Source organism: Coffea eugenioides, chromosome 3 (assembly GCF_003713205.1).
Source record: "Coffea eugenioides isolate CCC68of chromosome 3, Ceug_1.0, whole genome shotgun sequence".
Taxonomy (NCBI): domain Eukaryota; kingdom Viridiplantae; phylum Streptophyta; class Magnoliopsida; order Gentianales; family Rubiaceae; genus Coffea; species Coffea eugenioides.
The window spans coordinates 34,892,875-34,916,132 of record NC_040037.1 but is presented as its reverse complement, the minus strand read 5'-3'; the positions used below and the strand labels follow the sequence as shown (position 1 = coordinate 34,916,132).

General features: G+C 35.4%; 1 protein-coding gene and 1 long non-coding RNA gene across 7 annotated transcripts; both read left to right on the top strand.

Annotated features, from left to right (window-relative positions):
• Nucleotides 1-13,784: 13,784 nt before the first annotated feature.
• Nucleotides 13,785-16,776, top strand: LOC113766475 (putative disease resistance protein RGA3). The gene is made up of 2 exons (XM_027310665.1): nucleotides 13,785-16,565; nucleotides 16,753-16,776. Exons 1-2 carry the CDS (start codon nucleotides 13,785-13,787, stop codon nucleotides 16,774-16,776), a joined length of 2,805 nt encoding a protein of 934 aa, XP_027166466.1.
• A 232-nt stretch (nucleotides 16,777-17,008) lies between these two features.
• LOC113765605 lies at nucleotides 17,009-22,939 on the top strand. Of its 6 annotated transcripts, none has more exons than XR_003467739.1 (8): nucleotides 17,009-17,717; nucleotides 18,975-19,165; nucleotides 19,253-19,414; nucleotides 20,033-20,192; nucleotides 20,321-20,496; nucleotides 21,827-21,983; nucleotides 22,213-22,275; nucleotides 22,386-22,939. It is a non-coding gene; the product is annotated as an uncharacterized LOC113765605 (long non-coding RNA). The 6 variants fall into 6 exon arrangements; XR_003467740.1 differs by having other exon boundaries at nucleotides 19,253-19,593; XR_003467741.1 differs by adding an exon at nucleotides 21,571-21,671 and having other exon boundaries at nucleotides 19,253-20,192; nucleotides 20,321-20,467.
• Nucleotides 22,940-23,258: the final 319 nt, after the last annotated feature.

Here is a 23,258-nt window from a genome sequence, read left to right as displayed (position 1 = left end):
AAATCCACAACGGTGGTATGAGCTACACAGCCCAGTGAGGTTCAAAGACACTCTAACAGTTCAAATAAATCAAATAAGTTGGGCATATCATACGCATGGTTCAAGGTTACACAATGGCATGTTATCATGAGGCATGAGGCAATAATCATTGTACAGGTAATTTGAGCATATCATAGGTATGGCACGTTTTCATAAAACGGTTATCATTATGTAAAATAAACACACATTGAAGGATACGGTGTTCCAGTGGAACTCTGTCGGTCATCTGCACCTTATGACTTCCGGATCCCCTCGGTTTGACTGGCCATCACCTTATCCCTCCAGTGGTAATACTCGAGTATACCGAAACGGTTGTCCAGGGTTCCAACCTACCCGACCGAGCCCAGTCCTGGCTCGAGTAGGTCAGTAACCGAGGCAGGGCCCAAGTTCAGCTTAGAGCTTACAACATGCACAAGTAATCAAGTAATTCGGCAAAAGGTAAAATTCATCATTTGAGTAGGTCGAGTGAGGTAAAGTACACACTCGCCTAGCAATGATGGACAACTTCATATAACATGCGATTCATGATAATCAAGTGATCAAGTAAGTTGGTGATCACGTAAGCAGATAATCAAGTAAGCAAGTAGCCGAATGGATTAGAAAACGGTAAGTAAACACGGTAAACGGTAAACGGTGGTAATTACGGTTAATTGGCAGACATATGTCATTTTAATAGGCCACCATTGGCCGATTTTCACTTTTTCCACATAAGAGTCGAGGAGATTCACTCCAACCGACTTATGCTGTCATAGCATAATTAATCATTTAAACACATCATGTAGATATGCTCTCCAAACATTTCATATCTAGTATTTCAAGTAATCACATAAATATGCTCTTTAAGCATTTCATATCGAATAGTTCAAATATACATATTTCAGGTATTTCATGTCGAGTAATTCAAGTATACCTTATTCAGATATGCATGAGTGTGGTAAATACTTAACATATAGCACTTAACACTTAATAATCATGGGTTATGCATGTCATAGACTTATTCCAATTACGTATTCCTATATGGAACACTCACCTATAGCAACAAGAGAGTAATACTCAAACAAGTGTCTAGGCGTCCACTTCGAGTTCTTCTTGAAGGTCCCCTTGAGCGCCTGAGCAAATAACCATTAACTATTATACACTATCACTTAGAACTCCTACTTATCAAAGAAGGTTGTACAATCTAAAGGGAATTCATGAATTGGGCCTTAATTATTAATAATCGAGGCTCAAGAGTAAAGTTTTAAAGTCTAAAGAAAGAGACTAACATTTTTCATGAAATCGAGTTCAAAATGTTCAATCGGTATCGAGAAAAGAAGGCAAGTTTCCAAAATCTCATTTCTAAGAAATTGTCAAATTTTAGCTTTGGGTGTCAATTCTAGAAAAATCGTATCTTGCACTACGTAGGTCCAAAATTGGAAAGCTTGATACCATTGGAAACTACATTCCGAGTACTACAAGTTTCTAGAAGACACTTTTCCATGATTCGAAATGGAAGGTATTCAAAAGTTGGATCAAAGTTACTGCTGTAGAATACTAAGACAGTTTCAAGGTTGGTTTTTGGCCAATTTTGGAAATTCAGTAAAATTCACTTGTTTTGAACTAACCTTTGAAATTTGGAAATCAAATAGTGTTGCAATCCAAGAGTATAACAAAACAAGCGGATTGAGAAACGGAGTTTCGAGCACCAAGATATAGTAGCCCCAAGTTGAGGAAGATTCAAGACTGAAGAAGAATTTCCAGTTTTGAACCTCCAACACTAGAAATTTAATTGGGTATCGAAACGAACTTGGATTGGTACCAAAATTGGCAGTATTTTACTCCCATATGAAAGGTACCACTCTATCAAATTTCAGGGAAAAATACTTTCGGTAAGATAGTTAATTAGTCAACCAAAGTTCAGGAAAATTATAAGGCAATCTGCCTTGAGACTTTCATTACCCAATTCAAAACGTCTAATCAAGCAAACTATACAATCATGGTTCATTTGTGAAATAAAGGCCTAAGAAACATCCATAATGCCTTTGGTAAGTGTTTAGTATCAAGAACATCAATTAACAAGTTCACTCCAATATCTTGTTCCAAACCAGTCCAACATTAGGGTTTTTCCAAAACAGAGCAGTCCACTTGTTTCAGTCACAACTCAGTCAATTTAACTCGAAATCGAGCATGGCTTACGCCGTTGGAAAATACGTTCATAGGGGTAAAATATCACAGAAGAAATCATTTCCAAATTCGGCACCAATCTGGTTCAAAATCGGGCATCAAGTTGCTGCCTGAACACTTCATTCCAGATGAACAGAGCAACAGGACAGCGAACTTAAAACATTTGGTTCGGCTTGCTCACAAAGAATCAGAACGTGCATTATATACCAAATTAAAGCCAGCAATGTCTAGTTTCCAACGCCACCAACGGCACATGATTTCGACATCCGAGGACAGAGTTATAGCCAAAATACTACCACTGGTCAGAATCATACGCGAACAGTTTTCCAGATTGCTAGTTTCTCAAGAAAAATTCATTTGCTCAATCAAACCTCAATATTTTCCAATGAAATTTTTCACACATCTAATACATCCTATAAACATCTAATTCAAGCCATTAAACCATTAAAAATTGGCCTGGAAATGGCCGAACATGGCAGGGGCAAAATCGGAAGTTTTTGCTTCTTACACCCAATGAAGTTTCTACTAATTACCCACCACTAATGCATCATTATAACCACTAAACCAACAATATAATCACCATCAATCATCACATCAGCAACAATAACCCAAGTGTGGGAATTCCAAGAGCCCACTATCACATTTTTACACCATACACAAGCTAACCAAATGCATGCATGAACTTAACAAGGTAAGATAGCTTCCAAACTTCAAGTTTTCAAGAGTGGATCATCACTTACTTTGGGTTGATGTTCAGCAGAATTTTCGGCCCTCTATTACCCCAGAAAAACCGTGATTTCCAGCCCTTGTTTGCAGCTCAAAATGATCCTCAAGTGTCAAGCTAGGTGTGGTGCAAGTTTGGTTAATTTTGGAGATGATTTGGAGTGGTTTTGAGTGAGATTAGTGAGCAGAAATTTTGTTGCAAATGAGTTAGAGAGAGGAGGGAGCTGGCCGGCTGTTTGAAGCTCAAGAGAGAGAGAGAGTGATCAGATTTTAGCTTCCAAGAGAAGACATTAACTTGTGGCCTCAAGTCACCCATTAGTCAACTCACATTAGGGTGCGTTTGGCGCGATTAGGGCTCGATTTTCTCGCGCGTTTGGTTCACTAGTGCACTAAACCTCCAATGTATTTATATTCATGTAGATAATATTCACTCTTAATTGTCCCGAAATAAAGGTCTAAAGTCCCTCAAATAAAGTCGCGCGTGTGAAAACGCGTACCGTCAATTTTTTACGCTATAACGCGAAACCTCCGGGAAATTCTTATAACGATAGTACTAATAACTATCACTTGAGTATTTAAACATTAAAATACCGAATTTAGGTCCATTGTACATGTCTCCAATATTCCAAACTTATTGTACTCTCAAGCGGATAAAATCTTCAAGCACTATTCACTGTTTTTACTAAACGCGCTCCAGGAAATTAATTCATGAAATGTGTTACTTTAAAAATATAACGAAGTTATATTACCATGTATTTAGGTCTAATAAGACTAGAAAATATTCCTCGAGGCAAATATCCAATTAAATAATTTATTAAGCCACAAATTAGGCAAAAAAAATAATAGTTTTTACGAGTCCTCACATCCACTCCCTCAGCTAACTCCATCCAGTCACCACCTCCCTCTATAACCCTGCTTCTCTTCCAGTTTTCACTCCCATCATACTCTTCACCCCCCCTCCCGCATATTGTCCCCAACTTCCTTTTCCCTTCCCCAATTCCTGTTCCTTCCCCATTAACCTCAATTAAAGGTTGCCTCCTACTCACCTCCAGCACCAACCTTTTCCATGTCTTATTACTTCCCTGACTTCCTTTTGGTCTGCCCCTTGGCCTCCCTGCCTTCTTTACCCCCGTCTCCCCCTCAGTACTTAAACTACCTCCCTCCCCAGTCGACTTTACTATCACCCCTTGAACCTGTTTGGTTCCCTCCTGCATTCCATCAATCCACATCTGGTCATACATTTCTTCCTTACTGCCTTCCATATTCCCCCCTTCCTCCTGCTCCCTCTGGGGTCCCCCCTGCTCACTCCCACGTTCCCCAGCTGTCACCCCTTCCCCATCCATCCCTCTCCCCATCCCCTCTAGCTTCCCATCTCCCTGCTTAGTCTCCCTACTCTCCACCCTTAACTCTTCCACCTCACCCCTCCCTTCTCCACTCAACCCCTCCGGCCGCACTTCCCCCAGGATATCCCCAGTCAGCACTTCATCCTCCCCCTTATGAAACTCGGCCGTGTATGTTAACAACAACTTGTGTTCACCACTCCTATCCTCCCTCCTGCTATTGGTGGTTTAATTAATTCTATTGAATTTTGAAGAATTCGTACTACAAAAAAAGTTCAGCAAGACTTGTATTTTTTGAAGTGAACTTGCTGAATCTTTTTAAAATATTTCATTGGGATCACTATGGTGTGGGATTCGCTTTGTGATTAGTTATTTTTTTTCTTTGTAATCTTACAGGTTTGAAATTAAGATGCTGTTGAAATCAATAATGGAACCAATGGGGGCTAATGGAGGTCATAGCCCTCCTCCTCAAGTTTTAAAAATTTTAAATTATATAAATATTTGTGTAAAATAAAACTGGTCCTCCAAATTTATTATAATTTTAGTTTATATTATGAGAATATATAAGTATATATATGTACGTGTGTGCGTGAAATAACTACATTTGGGTGGGATCACCATAGTGTAAAATTCATTTTGTGATAAGTTATTTTCTCTTTTGTAATCTTGCAAGTTTGGAACTAAAACGCTATTGAAATTTGTTTGGATAGAGTGTTATTTAAAATATTATTTGAAATAATTATGATAGCACTTTTTGTGATATGATGTATGTGAAATAAAAAAATGTATTGAAAAATGTATTTATAATATAAGCAAAATATTATTTGAAAAAATCTGCTTTCCAAACACTCCCAAACTAATAGGGGCTAATCAGGGCCATAGGTCCCTTCTTTTCAAAGTTTTAAAAATTTTAATTCATATTGTGTAAATATTTGTGTAAAAAAAAGTTAGCCCTCCTAATTTTTTATAATTTTAGTTTATATTATGAAAAATATATATATATATATATGTATGCGTGTGTGTGTGTGTGAATTAACTACCTTTGAATTAATTTTTTATTAAATTTTTTTTTATTTTTTAATCCCTTTATAATTTGTGAATGATTGTGAGAGTAAAATATATTATGACAATAAGATACGTTGAATTGTGAAAATTGTAATTTAAATAGGCTACTAAATTTTGGATATTTGACTTTCGTAGTTGCGAATTTCTTATATTAACGGTTAGTTATTACTATCAGTGATATGATAAGTGTCAGTAATAAATGTGAGATGTGAATTGAAATTTGCAGATATCATTTTACAGAGGTGGTTATTATCTGTTAGTTAAAGTTTAGGAGTTTGAATTTTACGGGGTAGTGAAAAAAACGTGCGGGAAATGTGGGAAAAATATGAGCATAATTATAGGATTTGTAGGAGCGGTTACATGATTAGTTAAGAGATAAACATTTTTTAATTATAAAAATGTAAAATTCTATTAAAATAACATTCAAACTTTTGACAATTTTGGAAGCTCCCTATCCAAAACCCCCTCAGCAATACATATAGATATACTAAATGATAGTTATGGTAGCGAAATAGTTTTTACCTAATATAACATGTTGTTGCACTTTTAGCGATCATTTGATTTATTGTTGGACCTATTCATCTAAATAGAATAACACCTAAAATTATGGAAGTAATAAGTTTCCTATCTAAAATAGTAAGTTAAGCCTAATAGATTAGTAACTTTTATATCTCAAAAGGTAAATTGGAATAAATATTAAACTTAATTTTTAAATAAGTAGATTACTACTTTATATCCCAAACTTACTTTTAAAAGAGTAAATTTAGTTCAAATAATAGTAAGTTTTTATACATAAATAGTAATTCTTACTAATAAATAGAAATGTATAAAAGTATTTATCGAAAAAAAGTATAAGAACGAGTACCCATTTTCCTTAAATAAATATTTATTTATCTGACAACATTATATTGAAATGCATTTTTCGATAATAAAACCAGTTCTATATGGCTTTCCCCCATTATAAGTAAAGATTAAACCCATTTTCCGTAGAGGTCCATTCATATATTCAAACGTGTGTTTCAATTTAAAAGTTTCAACTCTTTATGGCTTTCCTCTCTTACAACAACATAATACCCAAGGTGCCTTAAAGACACAATGTTTTATCAGATAAAATGAAAATAATCCCGTTGTTGAATAAAAGACCAGCTCTTTATGTCTTTTGGACCATTACACGAACAGAGTAGCAAGGTGCCTTAAATAGAAATGTATTTATCGAAAAAAAAAGTATAGTTAAACCCGTTGTCTTATAAACGACCAGCTCTTTATGGCTTTCGTCCATCATAGAGTCAGGAGTACCCAATTTTCTTAAATTGGGTACTTCATTTATCGGAAAGCATACAAAATAAACACATCGGTGTTTATTAAAAGAACCCCACTTTTCAATGCTTTCGTCCGATTTCGCGCTTCTTCCTTACTACTATACATACTGTGTTTAGCTTATCCGCCAAGCTTCGCGCCTTTTTTCCCTGCCCTTACTTCAGCGTACGACCCCCTCACTTTGGAAGTTGCCTAATTTAGGCACTCCACATTTTACATTTGCAGTTGTAATCCCCCAACACCCAACAGCCCTCCAGGTTGCAGGTAAAGAAACCCTTTACAGGTGTCCATCATCCACACTTCCCCTATCATTTGTGGTCACAATCATACCGCAGCAACTTTCCACACCTCTTCTCTGATTCCTAAACATACTGCAGCAACATCCATATATAGATATATATATATATATGACAACTTTGTGTGGACGCATGTGCATTAGCGCATTTCAGCAGCATCCGCAACAATATATAGATTACTTATATAAAGGTAGAATTAGCAAATTAAAGAATTCATCGCCTTTGCTGTCTATCACGTGATAATTGATATGCTTGTCGGGAACCTTTTCTTCTTTCGTATTCAAATTCTTAAAATGCGAATAAATAAGAAGGTTAAAAATCATTGCCAATTAGTGGACTTTTGGTTTCATCTATTGCTACGTCAACTCTTTCTCACACATTCAAAGTTGCAAGTTGTCCGGTTCCATTCCACACCCTCGAAAAATGTAACAATTTTCTTTTAAAAATTACAATCCAAAGACACCCACTGACTTCTGGATTCCCTATGAAACCCCATTCAATCAAAATTTCATCTCACTCTTCCTTCTCTTCACAGCAACGTTGACACTGCTAGAGAGAAAATAGAGAAGCTATTCTTTCCCATCTTTTAGCTACAAGAACAGGTATGAATCTTCTCTTTCATTGATAATTATTCATATTACGGGTACATTGACTTAGGATGTATGAAGGAATTCCATTTTTGTATTATGAATTTCCACAATTACTAATGAATGAAATCTAAAATTTCATGTGTATTAGTTGTTTACAAGATATTTGATTGTACTTTTTATACACTTAGTTCAGATGAGATCCATCACTTGATGCTTATCAAACAAGAGTGGTTAGAATGCGTAACACAATAAGTTAGTCTTTGTTTCTTACTTGATTATTTGAATCTTTATAGAATTTCAATAATCTTTCAGGGTTATCCCTCGTCAATAATATTTCCCAAATCTATAGGATGAGAGACAATGATGCATCTCTCTCAAAAAAAGTCCATTATTATTTTAGTTACCTATTAATTCATACAACAAATAAACTAAAAGTGTTTAAATCTAAAGCTGTCAGTTCTTTTACAATTACCTACTTTTAAAAACTTTTTAAATTTAAGGGCACACTTCTTCTTAATTAACTGTTTTGGAGGTGCCAAGGATTTCGAGATGTAAAAAAAGTTGAAAAAAGTAGACCTCCTAAACGGGTTTTCTAGAGATTAATTTTAAATTATCCGGTATAATAAATGATACACTATGGAATGATTTGCATGCATAATTTTTACCAAATAATACCCTCAAACGCACGGTGATAGTTTAGCTAGTGGAAAAATTAATTTCTGGGACTTTATATTTCTTGTTTTTCATACGCTTACTCATTTGTGATATATTGCACATAACAATAACAGTAGCAATGTCGTAACTGTAACCAAAGGTGAAGAACAATTCACGCAGAATAAGAAATTTATTTTGCACTACACTTAATAATTAAAGTTGTAATTGCTATTTTGCCAAACAAATTCAGATATTATTTAGATCGCATCATAACACAATTTTTAACATCTTTTTTTATTTTACATATATCATTTCATAAAAAGTACTGTAGTGTTATTCCAAATAATCTCCTATCCAAATATATCCGTTGTTTGCAACATATTTGCACTAGTACTATAATGTTAGTTGCCTAGTGGTACTAATTATAGAATGAATGTCACCCTTTTTGCGGTTTTTGCATTTGGTTTAAGTGTTATGTCTACTCCAATGCCGGGTAGGTGCCGAGAACCTGATAAGCCATAAACTTGGTAGCAGAAGCTTTTGATACCTATTTAGAATTTCATAAGTTACTCTTTTTTCAAATCTTATTAATCAATTGTGCACAAATTGAAGAAAGTTAACTTTGATAAACATCCATTAGTTGCCTAGTTAAAGATATGTTTTAGCCCCAATAGTGATACTGTACAATCAGAACATATATATATATATATATGTATATATATTTCAAGAAATTTATTGATTCTAGAAGGTAGCAATCGAAATATTGGATCTTAAAATGCACAAGATAATGGAATTTTGTAGTGAACAACCAAACATTTACAAACCAATAATTTGGTTTGTTTGGATAGGAACGAGTCTTCAAACTCAACGCTAAAAACCAAGAAGTTTATCAATACAAACTTAATCCCAAATCTTCACAAAAAAAATGCAATTATTAGTACAAACTGTCATAAAATTAGTAAACATTATATATAACCTTGAAAAAAAAAAGCATTTGCATTGAATAAAGAAGTTTATACAAAGAAGTTCAGTAGTCTACACTGCACCATAAGCAAGACAACCAATTACAAGTAACACTTTTACCGGCCAATGTACTATTCTGGGTGGCCTTTCAAACAAGGAAACAAATGTTACATATAATGTTGAGGGAATCTATAGCCAATTGGGTAACGATGATGGGGTTTAATATGTTCTTGATCATACTTGTTCCATCAACTATAAAAATGTCTCCGAATGATTTGTCTATACTATAGGACTAATGTTTTTGATAAAAATTATTACATAGATACAAGTAAAAATTAACCTTCAACATCATAATAAAACATATCTAAACTACGTAATCACCATAATTTCTTTACCCACACCTAACAAATTAGCTTATCAAGCAGTATTTTTCATTGTATAAAAATTGAACTTTTTTTTTGGTTTTTTCTTTATAGAATCGAATTTAGATGATCAATTCGGATACTTTTTTTAGACGTCCAGGAATCTAATCATCCCACAAGCTTTTTGCTCAAGAATCATCCCACAATTTTTTTGTTAATTGTTTGATAATCAGTTAATAACTCTCAAACAATGCAAGACTGAGGAGAAATGAAACCTCACTACCATAACCCAATTGAATATGGTCACTTGTACATAGGGTTGTAATCGAATCGAACTGCTCGCGCTTGACTCGAGTTCGGTCAAACCGAGTTCGAGTCGAGCTCGATCAGCTCGATAAGGCTATCGAGTCGAGCTCGAACATCCAGAAGAGATGCTCGGAGGCTCGACGAGCCTTATCGAGCATATTAATTTTAATTATTTAATACATTATTAATAAAATTATATATATTATTTAATATATAAAATTACCATTATGCTCAAAAAAATTGTCGAATTTACGAAATGTTTCAAATTATATAAAAATTTTAAAAGGGCAATAATGACTTTTCACTTAAAAATTATCAAGAAAATGAAATTTAATAACTCGAGCTCGATAGAGCTCGATAAGGCTCGAATGCTCGAATGGACTCGAGCCCATGCGAGTCGAGCTCGAGTACTGAGAGCAAGTTTCGAGCTCGAACTCGAGATCCGATAATACTACTCGCTCGAGTTCGAGCACCCCTATCTCTATGTCGAGTCGAGCTCGAGTATGGCGATACTCGGGCTCGATTCGACTCGATTACAACTCTACTTGTACACTTGCATTAAGCATTCTTGTTTTTTAAGTTCCATTCCTCTCTTGTTAGTAAAAATTAAAAAGAAAAAGTAGGAGTAGGAGTAGATTAAAACTTATCGTATATAAAAAATGATAAAAATAAAAAGTTTATCAGAATGTGTTCTAAACCCTTTATTCCTTTCTAAATCTCTGCTCAATAAAAAATGGGGACAAAATTAAAAGTTAGTCAAATTAACCTAAAAGCACAAAACATAAAAAAACTTTAAAATGCATCTAACAAAAAGTGTCTAGCCGTCTGCCATGGATGACTCTGGCTGCAAATTACTTTTCAATCCCACCCAAAGTGAATTATTGAAATGGCCCAGTAAGTTGACATTTGACAAAAAAAAAAAAAGAAATGGCCCAGTAAGTTCATTATTGCTTAGTTGTTTTCTTCGTACAGGCCTTTCTACTCGTGAAAAACAAAGTAGAAAAAGTTAGCAAACAACAAATGAGTGTAAATGCAAACTGTAGTTTTTCAATGCCAACCCAATTAGTAAATGCAAGCGGTAGTTTTTCAGACTTAGATACTGAGAAATTGAACTCTAGCTTCCCTTTTTTTCCTCACTTTTTCCTTTTCTCGATGGAATTGAATTCCACCTTGGATGGTCAATTCACATACTTTGATCTTTTGTAGATATTCAAGAACATTGAAAATCATTCTATATTGGCTTTTGTTTAAGAAACCATCCTACTAGCATTTGCCCGAATATTTGGCATCTGATTTTTTACTCAGCAGTAAGATGATTTTAATCTTCTAATCTAAAAAAAAGTAATATTTGGGAATTAATTGGTACATATTATTTATTATCTCTGTCATCTGGATTTTCTAGCTTTAGGAAGCTAAATGAACTAGTACACTTTTCTAAAGCATTGTGAACTCCATCTAGCCATAACTTCTTTGAGAAATTCTATTACTTCTGAAGTGAAGTTCAAAGAAAAGGAACTTCCAAAGCAGTACCAAAAATTTGCTGACTATGAATTTTGGAAGTATTTTCCACCCAAAATTCGGCTGAAATGGTAGGAAAAGAAGAAAACTTTTTAAAGTTTACTTTTACAATATGACAGCTTTACCCTTAAAAAGTTCATGGGGAAAAATTGATTTCTAGCTTCCGTATGAAACCCACTCAATCAAAAATTCATCTCACTCTTCCTTCTGTTCACAACAGCCTCTGACACTGCTAGAGAGAAAAAAGAGAAGCTATATATTCTTTTCCATCTTTTTGCCCCGAGACCAGGTAATAATCTTCTCTTTCATTGATAGTTTCTTCATATTACGGGTACATTGACTTGGGATATATGAAGGAATTCCATTTTTGTCTTATGAATTTCCACAATTGTTAATGAATGAAATCTAAAATTTCACATGTATTAGTTGGTTACAAGATGCTTGACTGTGCTTTATGTATACTTAGATCAGATAAAATCCATCATTTGATGCTTAATCGAACAAGATTGGATAGAACGCGTCGCACAATAAGTTAGTTTTGATTTCTTACTTGATTATTTGAATTATTATAGGATTTCAATAATCTTTCAGGATTTTCTCTCTTCAATAATATCTCCTAATCCAATCGTGGCCAAGTACGATGAGAGATTATGATGCATTTATTTCTAAGAAAGTCCATTATTATTTTAGTTACTTATTGACTCATACAACAAATAAACTAAAAGTGGTTAAATCTAAAGCTATCAGTTTTGTTACAATTACCTTCTTTAAAAGACTTTTTTAATGTAAGGGCACAATTGTAGAAGTAACAAGGTTGACAATCATTTCCTTTCACTTCTTCCAACTTGCAATAATTTGAAACAGTTGTTTGAAAAGTTGAAGCATTATAAGAGAGGTTTTATTTCTACGAAGTCGTGGATGAAGCTTTTATCAAATTTTGACTTTTAATAGTAAAGTAATAAAATACAAAAAAGTTTATGAGAATTATGAAAAGTACTATCAATTAATGATAATAAAATTATGAAAAATTAAGAAACAATTAAAGAAGGATATATTTTTATGGTATTTGATATTGATAATGGGATGGAAAACATGCAGCACAGTTGTAGGCACCTAAAAGTGGTCAAGTATGGTAAGAAACAATATATTCCTTTATAAAAATGGTGAAATTAAAAGAAACTAAGTTTTGGAGTTAAGATGCAATTTGTTGAGTACTTTCTGGGCCAAAAATAAAAGTTGACCAAAAGTTTAGTAGGTTAAAGTGCATTTCTGAGAAATAGTCACCTTTCCCTTCGCTGCAATGGCAGGTACCAATCACCCAAGTTCAATACCACTTGCCACTGCTTATCAGACTATTTCTTTCCAGTTTGCTCGGTACGTTCGCATTGCTCATTTTATTTAATGTGGTAAAAACAAGTGACAATTGTTTCGAGAAAATTAATTTCTGGACATTATATTTCTTGCTTTTCATATGCTTACTCAGTTATGATAAATTGTACATAACAATTTACAGTAGCACTATTGTAACTGTACCTTAGAAGTAATAACAGGAGTAATTCGGTTCCTACTGTAACCGCATACAGGTGAAGACCAATTCAAGCAGAATAAGAAATTTTTTTCTTCCCCCCGAATTCATTACAGTGTAGTCTAAGAAGATTCAGCTCATAGTAATAGGATACCAGAAAATTTCTTCTGCAATATGCTTAATAATTAAGTTGTAACTGCTATTTTACCAAAAAAAATCAAATATTATTAGATTTCGTCTTAAGCACAATTTCTAATTATCTTTTTACCTTATATACGTCGTTTCATGAAAAGTACTACAACGTTATTACAAATAATCTCTTATCCAAACACATTGAATTGTGTTTTGATGGGCTTTGCTCACGAGAAGATGAAACCTTCTTATTTTGAATCAATGTCACCCCTTTTCCAGTTTTTGCATTTGGTTTAATGCTGAATAAAATTGATGATTCCACATAGAAAATCATTTTTATCTATACACGTGTATTCCTTGAAAACGACATAATGATGCTGCTTGCTCTGTCAGGATGAAGATGGATGGTATATTAGCTTTTGATCCATTTGTGGTTACAGTCTCAAATGTCTTCTGCTTTACAAAATTATTTGTTAGCAATTTTCTTACAGTTTCTTTGGATTGGATCTCCTAGTAATGGTGGGTTTTTAATGCACAGTAACGTGATGGCTAGAAAAGTAAAGAATTCATCCTGTCTGTCATGTGTCTGCTTGTCGGGAACCTTTTCTTTCTTTATATTTTCCTTTTACTGCTGCAATTCTAATAAGAGTATTCAAAAGCTTAAAAACCACCACCAATTAGTAGACTTTTAGTTTCATCTACGGCTACATTCTACCCTTTCTCACCTTCAAACTTGCAAATTGCCCGGTTCCATTCCACATTCTCTTTCTCCCAGATATCGACTTGACCTAATGGCGGATGCACTACTCGGTTCCGCGGTACGAGTTCTAGTGGAGAAGGCAATAAACTTGGCTTCCGAACAAATTGGCTTGTTTGTTGGCTTCAAGAAAGATTTGGAGAAACTGAAGGATACGTTGACTGGAATCCAGGCTGTCCTTCATGATGCAGAGAAAAAGCAGGTGACTAAAGACTCCGTGAAGCTTTGGCTGGAGAAGCTTCAACGCATGGCTTTCGATGCTGAAAATTTGCTGGATGACATCAACTATGAAATGATCCGACGCAAAGTTGAGATTCGAAACCAAATGAAGAGGAAGGTATGCTTCTTCTTCTCAGTCTCCAATCCCATTGCATTTCGTTGCAAAATGGTCAACAAAATTCAGAAAATCAATATGGATTTGAAAATAATCAATGAAGAAGCATCGGAACTTAGCCTCGAGCGCCACGAGCAACATGGTGGAGCTGAAGCTTCACCTCGTGTTCTTTCTTCTCCCAGTGGAGTAGGAGGACTTATGAAGAACAGAAAGACAACCTCTCTTTTTGTTGATCAGACTTTTGTTGGAAGAGATGGTGACGTCTTAGAAATAGTGGGACGATTGACTGCTCCAAGTAATAATGAAAATATCTCCGTTCAATCCATAGTAGGGATGGGCGGGATCGGGAAGACCACCTTGGCTCGAAAAGTTTTCAATGATCCAAAGATTGTGAATCATTTTGCCAATAGAATCTGGGTGTGCGTGTCAGATGATTTCAATGTCGATAGACTTTTTGATTTCATGCTAGAATCATTGGGAGGGCAAAAGCCCGGAGGAGGTGTCCGTCAGCTAGAAGCCAAAGTCCAGGATCTTAAGAAATTATTGGACGGTAAAAAGTTCCTACTGGTCTTGGATGATGTGTGGGATAAGGAGTCCACACGGTGGAACTGGAATGAGTTTCTTGGGTCGTTGAAAGGTACTAGCCAAGCCATGGGGAGTTGGATTCTTGTGACCGCTCGTGAGCAACAAGTGGTAGACATCACCAGAATTTCTTCTCCTCAGGGTTATTCCTTGAAACAGTTATCAGATTATCAATGTTGGCGCATTCTCAAAGAAAATGCATTTGGTGCTGGGGAAGTGCCCGATGGGCTGCAAGATATAGGGTTGAAGATTGTGCAAAGATGCGGAGGCTTACCATTGGCTGCAAGTGTTCTCGGTGGCATGTTGCACAACAAGGGACCAAATGAATGGCAAAAATTAGAGAGTAGGCTTCAAATTTTAGGTGGAGGTGAAAATAGCAACATTAATGAAATTTTGAAGTTGAGCTTTGATCATCTTCCACATCCTTCTCTTAAAAAGTGTTTTGCATATTGTTCAATTTTTCCTAAAGATTTTCAAATGGAAAGGAATCAACTAATCCAGCTTTGGGCAGCGGAAGGATTTCTTCATTCAAATCCAATAGACGATATGTATATGAAGGAAGTTGGTAACAGGTATTTTACCATTTTGTTGGATAGTAACTTATTTCAAGAGGCACAGAAGGATGATTATGGGAATGTTTTGAATTGCAAAATGCATGATCTTGTACATGATATGGTGCAATTCATTTCCAATTCTAAAACTTTAAGGTTGGCAGAGTCAGGTTTAAAGTTGACAGGGTCTAGTAGCATTGATATGGAGACGTCTTCCATCCAGTATCTCGCATTGGAGAGAAATCGAGAAGGAATGCCATTTCCTTCCATTGAAAGTTTCAAGTGTATTACAACATTGTTTTTGCAAGGAAACGGATCACTCAATGATAGGGAGATGTCATTTTTTATGTTGCGAGTTTTGAACTTAAGCGCATTGAGTGTCAAAGAGCTTCCTAAATCAATTGGCAAGCTAACTCATATGCGATATCTTGATTCATCAAGGACTTCAATCAAAACATTGCCAGAGTCTCTATGTCAACTTTACAATTTGCAGACATTAAGAGTTAAATATTGTGACTCACTGACAAGGTTTCCTAAGAATTTCAAGAATTTGGTAAATTTGAGGCACTTTGACTTTTTCTCTAAGGATAAATCAAGTGATATCATGCCTTTTGAGATTGGACAGTTGCAATTTCTCCAAACTTTGCCATTTTTCAGTATTGGTGAAGAAAGAGGTCGACAAATTGGAGAATTGAGGACTTTGGAGAATCTCAGTGGACAGCTAGAGTTACGCAATCTTGAATTAGTGAAAAGCAAGGAAGAAGCTGAGTCTGCAAATCTGATTGGGAAGCCAAACATTAATGAGTTAAGATTACTGTGGAATGAAATAGATAATTCAAGAAATAATGACAGTGAATACAATCAAGTGTTGGAAGGCTTGCAAGCTCACCAAAATTTGAAAGGTTTGATTATTGAAAGATTTTTTGGGACTCAACTTTCAACATGGATTGGAGAACTTAGGAGATTGGTGAAATTTGAACTACGAAACTGTAGAAATTGTGAAGAGTTACCAACTCTTGGAAGCATGCCCTTCCTCAGATTTCTTCACTTGAAAGGACTCGATAGCTTAACAAGCATAGGCCCTTCTTTTTATGGCAGATCAGGCGTGCATAGTGGCAGGACCAGTCAAATACCCCTAAAATTGTTTCCAGAACTTGAACGTCTCATTCTTGAAAAAATGCCAAATTTGAGCGAATGGATGGAAACACCAGTTCATGATGGGACAGTGGTGGTGTTTCCAGTCCTTCATGTAATGAGGATTATTGATTGCCCTCAATTAGCCACTTTTCCAAGTCATTTTCCCCGTCTCAAGGAATTGGAGATCAAGCAAACCCAAAATGGACCAGCAGTAATGGGATATATTTGTAGCGGAGTCAGCTCTCTCACTAGTCTTTCCATTATGAATGTGAATGGGCTCACCAAGCTACCAAATGTGTTATTCCAAAACAATCCAAATCTTGCACGTCTTCAATTAAGAAATTGTGGTGATTTGACCCAATTCTCGAATTTTTCATTTGATGTTCCTCAAACTTCAGAAGGACCAAATTGCCAATCAGTAGCTGAGCACACTTGTATTGACAATAATGCTCCTCAACATTTGGTTGGCCTTGAGTCCCTAGAGGTATTAATTGTTACTGGGTGCCACTCGCTCGAGTCAATTTCAATCCCCAAGGGACGCAAATACCTCACTGCCATGCGAGAATTAGGGATTTGGTCCTGCCATGGGTTGACCCACTTGTCCATCCCCCAAATATCTGAGTCAGAGTGGGATTCCACTTCTTCACCCTTCTTTTCCTCCGGTACTTGTCCTCCTGCTCCTCCTCTTCCTCTTGACGAATTGCAAGTATACAAATGCCCCAATCTTATCTCCTTTCCAATTGATTTAACCCGAACACCTTCTCTCTCTTACCTAGACATATCACAATGTAAGAAATTAACCGACTTGCCCAAGGGAAAGCTTTGTTCTCTTACAAGCTTGGGATGGTTAGAAATCGGACCATTCTCAGAAACCACCACAGAGCTGCATTCCTTCCTAGACCTCTTTGATGCTCTCCCACCACCGCACCCCTACTTCCCCTCCCTTTCAATGTTAGATTTGCATGGATGGCCTCATTGGGAATCTCTGCCCGAGCAACTTCAGCATCTCTCTGCCCTAACATTTCTTCAGTTAAAGGGTTTTGGAGTAAAATCATTGCCCGATTGGTTTGAGAAGCTTTCCTCACTTTATGAACTCCAACTCTACAAATGTGAAAAGCTAGAGAATTTACCCTCTCACCAATCTATGAGAAGCCTCACTAGACTAATAGTGTTGCAGATTAACAACTGTCCCCTTCTAAAGGAAAGATGCAATCCAGAGAGCAGCAGCAGTAGCACGGATCCCAATTCTGAGTGGTCCAAGATCTCCCACATTCCCTTCACTAAAATTGATTCGGAGCAGATCAGAGGCCAATCTCCATTTGAAGTTGTAACTAATGCCAGTTTCCCCAATTAAAGCAACTCGGTACTCCTCTGTACTACTACTACATAGTTTTTTCAAATAATTTGTGCATTTTCTATCCATCTATATTTCTTTCTTCTTAAAATCTTTTCTTAGTATTGACAGCAGTAGATCTTTTCCAACCACCGCACCACTAGTTTTTTACAGTTTTTTCCAATTCGGTAGCATAAACTTTTCCAATTCGGTGCTGTGAATTAGGCAGTTTTTTCAGCATACCCATCATGTGTTTTTATCAAAATTTTCATCTTATTTTCTTTCTGCTTTGCTTAAAAACTTAATACATATGTTGTAACACTGATCTTTTATCTCTATCTATATTTTTAATTGCGTCGTCAATTATTTCAGTTAATTGTTAATATAGTTCTGGACTTATATTCAGCAGTGAAGGTTTTGGACTAGCAAAGTCTTGCCTTTTGCTCAAACAAATTAGTAGAATTAGAGAAATAGTAGCATTACTCAAAGGCAAAGGGTTTTTAGTTTCTCATTTCTTTTAGCATTTATGAATTCAACCAAGAGTATGCCATATCCAGTTTACGGTTTGAAATTTTTACATGAGCAATGTGTTTGCCAGATTGTAATGGCTGACAATAAGTAGCCAGCCAGCAAAGTGATAGTATTTAAGCTTTAAGAATGCTCTGCATGAGAATGACCGTGGAGAAGCTTGGTGAGTCATACAATTATAGATACCTGAGCCTATCTTTCTAGTAAAAGACTTGTAGTTCAATAAGCAAAGTGATAATATTTTCAAGCAGTAATCAGTGATGCGAAGTTTTCCATTCAGATGACGAATTCCACTTATTAGCTAAAACTAAGAGCTTTTTAACTAAAAAATGCCAGATTTTTTTTCCCTGTCAAAGAATGAGCTTCATAAAGTAACCTTGACTCACTATGTTTACACTAGGATTCTGAACTTAGCATGATTGTGAATATGCTTTTGATCCCATGTCATGTTCTTTGAAAAAATTGTAGTAGTACTGGGAGATTATTAGCCTCTAAAGTAATGATTGTGAACATACAGTGGTCCTTAATTTGTTCTGAAATTAGCTCAAGGTCATTGACTGGTTAATTGTTGGAGCTTTTGTATCTGTTGCTATTTATGCTATAGGAACAAATGCTAAAATCTATCTTTTACTACTTGGTTAAATGTTGATCACCATTTTGTGTTGTCTGACAAAGTATTTGACAACCATCTTATTTTGTGCATCTGCTTTTATTTTTAATTGTTTTTCAATTTATGATCTTTTCTTTATATGGTAACAGATGTATCGGAACAAAAGTCTTCAGCTATCATGGTTTCCTTGTATATGGCGAGCAGATAAGTACCTGCACATTCTTGGCATTTGCAAAACTGATGGTCTGTTTGTTATGGGAGGGCTTTCTAGCTTCAAATAGATCCATCAGGGGCACTCCCAAAAGGAATTCTTTCTCTTTCTTTGTATGGAGATGTTATGGTACAATTCAATATCCCTGTATTGCTTTTTCTTTTGCTGTATTCAATTGTTGTGCAGGATCTAATGGCATCTTTTCTTATGTTGTAGGCAATACCAAGTTTAGTATTAGAGTCTACAATGAACCATTTTAAAAACACAGGGAATAGCATTGAGGGCTGAGGGTGTAATATGTTTTCTTGAGGCTTCGAACTCTCTAACATGCTGCAACAAAGATTATTTGGGTTGGCTAAGGGGATTCTCATGTATGAGGTAACACTCCTCTTTCTGATGAAAAATTTGTGAGTCAGGAAAACTTTATCAGACTTCAAAGACAATCTAAAGGGGTAATGATATGCCATTCTGCATAATCACATTCACAAGCATCAGGAGTACTTCTTTTCAGAATCATCTTCAGACCGTCCCGATAAAGGCACCACTTTTGTATTCAGGTTGGCTATGGGGATTCTTATGCATGAGATAACATTCCTCTTTCAGATGAAAAATTTATGATTCAGGAAAACTTTAACCAACTTCAAAGACAATTTCAAGCAGCAATGCCATTTAATTGTGAAGCTTGTCAGATGATTAAATAGTCAAGTAGCCTTGAAGCAATTGCTTGATATGTCATCCAATTAGAGCGAGTTGGTGTAATAATAGGCAATTTTCTATTTTTATTTCACCCGATATACAGTGATTTGAAGCTGGTCCTTGGTATTACTTGTTTATCTGTGGTTAACCAACCGGAATATTTTTAGGTGGTTGATATCTTAGTTGCGGAGTTAGTTCTTATTCTCTAATGAATATATGTGTATGTTGAACAATATTAATTAAGGGATTACATTCTTTTATGTTGTGAATTCTAAAATGCAACTCTGCTTTCTTATGCAGTTGTTTGAGTGCGAAAAATCTGATGAATGGTCTGAAGACATACTTTGAAGTTTTCTTGTACATGAAAAGCTATGTGCATCAGCATAAGCTGTTGTCTCAATCTGATGGGGCTAATACTCTAGTTCAAGGCTATTACAAAGTTGATGGAATAGATGCCATGGTTAATATGCTTCCTTTGCTCATCTCACAAAGTTCTCCAGTCTACATTTTCATGAGATTTTGATAACTGTGATTCTTTGAAATAAATTAGATGAATGGACTATGAAGAAGGTCAAAATTTTTATGTAGGGGAGGTAGAGTTCAGTGCAGGGGTACACATGGAATCTTGATTCATGTCATTCAAACAGGAAGTGTTCTGAGAGGAAGGATCAACCGTGTTGGCAGTACTGTTCATATGGATGGCAATTTGCTAGTGAAAGAGGGTGTCCGTGCCTGGTAAGGGAACCTGTTTTTAGAAATACTTGGTGAGTTACTTTTGCTCTGAAAAAATTTAAATTCCTTTTGTAAACACGCTGAAATTAGAAAAATAAAGAAAGAGATGAATAAATAAATAAAAATAAAGAAAATGGGCCAATTATCTCTAACTACAAAGTATTCTGGTTTTCTAACTACAAACAAAAATGTTAACTTAGACAATTAGCTATAGAGATGATATGTAACTTTATAATATATAATCACTGCATACCTGTTGAAATAAATATTGCCAATTATCTCTACTAAGTAGCTCTGTTGGAAGAAATACCGAGAAAATGCTATTTAATTATCAAGAAATGTCATTTGTCGAGATTAGTATTTGTAGTCTCTTGCAAAGTTAGTGCTTTCAATTATTTATCAAATTCTTACAAAATTAAATTTGCAGTTTTAGAAATTGCAATTGTTTAGAAATTTCGGGAAGGATTTGGTACCTGATTGCCACTGCCATCCTCTAATGTTCATATCCTTTTGCTTTTTATTCATGATGTTCTGCTTCTGATTTCATATTTCAAGAATGGAATGACTACTCCTATTGAAACAAGTTGTCTTATCATCTTAGAGGGATTTCAACAAGATTCAAAGGCCAGATGCGTTGTTTGGATGGTTTGATCCCTTAGATATGAAGTTTGAGTGTGGCCATATTGCTGGTTTAAAAGGTTTTCCGGTGTCAATAACCTGATGTTAATCTGATTCACGACAAACTTGGTGCACCTAAAACACTCAGATGCTAGGTTCCACTAAGGAACTAAATTTTAATAACTTGGAAATAGGTAACCTTAATTTAGCTAGCTACTTGCACTGTTAATACTTGTATATAGTTTTTTAACTTCTCAATAAAAAAAAAATCTACCATTTCATTCCTTTAAGAACTTAGCATTGATTTATGTTGTTATCTTCTAAGAACTGTATTTTTCTGATTGTTTTTATGCTGTACTTTCTTTTATTTGTTGCATTTTGGAGTCAGCACGACTTGCATAAATTTCGTAACATGAAATTCAAAATGTTGTTGACTGAGGCCTAAGGATAGCTCACTGTTTTTTGCTCACAAGACACTTTTTGAACAGAAAAGGCATGGCACATTTTGAGGAACCTTTGCTATGTTATCTGAGATTTAGGTCTTTACTTGGCCTAGTTCAAGTGATCTTCTGCAGTTGCATTAGGAAAAGTAAGCAGCAAACCTTTATAGTCATAGTGATCTATCTGGGCTCAGCATGACTTTAAGTTCTAATTCAGCATGACTTTAATCCATTCTACATTGGTCCTTGGTGTATGCTCATTGTTCGACTTCTAATCTGATGCCATTTTTTCCTATGGTCATAGGCAATTCTAAGTCTAATTTGACAGTCTACTATCACAATACTGAGCCCATGGAAGTATACATGAGGTTGACAGTGATAGATTTTCTCGAGGCTTAGAGCTCTTCAAGAATCTGCATGAAAGACAATTCTGGCTGACAATAGGGATTCTCGTGCATGAGGTACATTTCTCTTTGTGATTTTAATGCTCTGATTCAAGGAAATTTATCTAATTTTCATGGCTTCTGATTTCTTTGTACTTTCGACCGAGTTTCATAATCAGCGGAGTAAAAAAGATCTTCATAGATTGCCATTTATTTTAAACTTTGTATGAAATTGTGAATCTTTCATAGATTGCCATTTATTTTAAACTTGTATGAAATTGTGAATCTTTCACCCATTGTTTACAAGGTAAAGAAAAGAGCTATGGATAAGCCAATACAAGGAAAGCTATTGGTTGGATTTTAAGTCATGGTATGCCCTTGCTCTTGTAACCGTGGATATACTTCCTGGATCTGCAGCTTCAATTTTCTGGAGTGTACTCACTATTGCACTAAACCTAATGATTTTTGAAATGCTTATAGCTTTGCAGAAACAGAATTTGTATCTATTCAGATGACAAATGCTGCTAATGAAGCTTGTCAGCCCTTTTAAGGAAACAAAACCTGGTCTCCTCAAGAAGCTTTCATCTATTGAAGGATCGTAAGTTGGCACATCTGAAAAACTTGAGTTGTAAATCTCCTACCAGTCCATCCGAAGCCTCCCTATAGGAAGCACATCTTCTGATCTAAAGGGAAGGTGCTGTAACATGAGCTGCTACCCCAACATTGACTGGTGCAAGTACTACCAGATTACCTACTTTAAGATTGTTCGTATTCTAACTGGAAGCTAGGTAAAAATTTGCTCAATTTCTTGGAAAATTCTCATCTACGCCTATGTTAAGGATGTCTCAATGCAGTATATATCAATCATTATGCTGTCTTCGGTTGTGTATATTCAATAATCTCATGATGCTGTACATTCTTTTGAAATTTTGATGAAGAGTTCCTTATTGTTAGATGTTAAAGTCAATGACTATTGCAACATAACACATTGTATAGTGTATGATCTTGCGCAATCTATTTTGAGTTTTGGAAAAGCTGATGTGGAGGGTATTTGCAAGATTTGTTACCTTGGATTTAAATCATTTGCTATTAATATTAATTTTGGAGACTAATGTTTTCGATGTCGGGTTCACTGGCAAGTTCTTGCGTGTTTTTATCCTGATTTAAGTAGATATTAAGTTGTTGCTAACGTAAGTTAGCAAGTTAATACATTTGATCCATCAATTACTACAATCAATACTTTGTCGAGATCTGTTGGCAAGTTTTACAAGTTTCCTTTTGAGAGTCCCATGTGCTCTAATCTCCATGTGAGAACTTCTAGATCAGTTCAGGGATTTGATAATGGCAAGGCAT

What these genes read in the sequence shown, in the direction of transcription:
- LOC113766475 (XM_027310665.1), top strand. Translation starts at nt 13,785, where the DNA reads ATGGCGGATGCACTACTCGGTTCCGCGGTACGAGTTCTAGTGGAGAAG. An exon ending in AAACCCAAAATGGACCAGCA is followed by an intron (nt 16,566 to 16,752) that starts GTAATGGGATAT and finishes CTCAAACTTCAG; the next exon opens with AAGGACCAAATTGCCAATCA.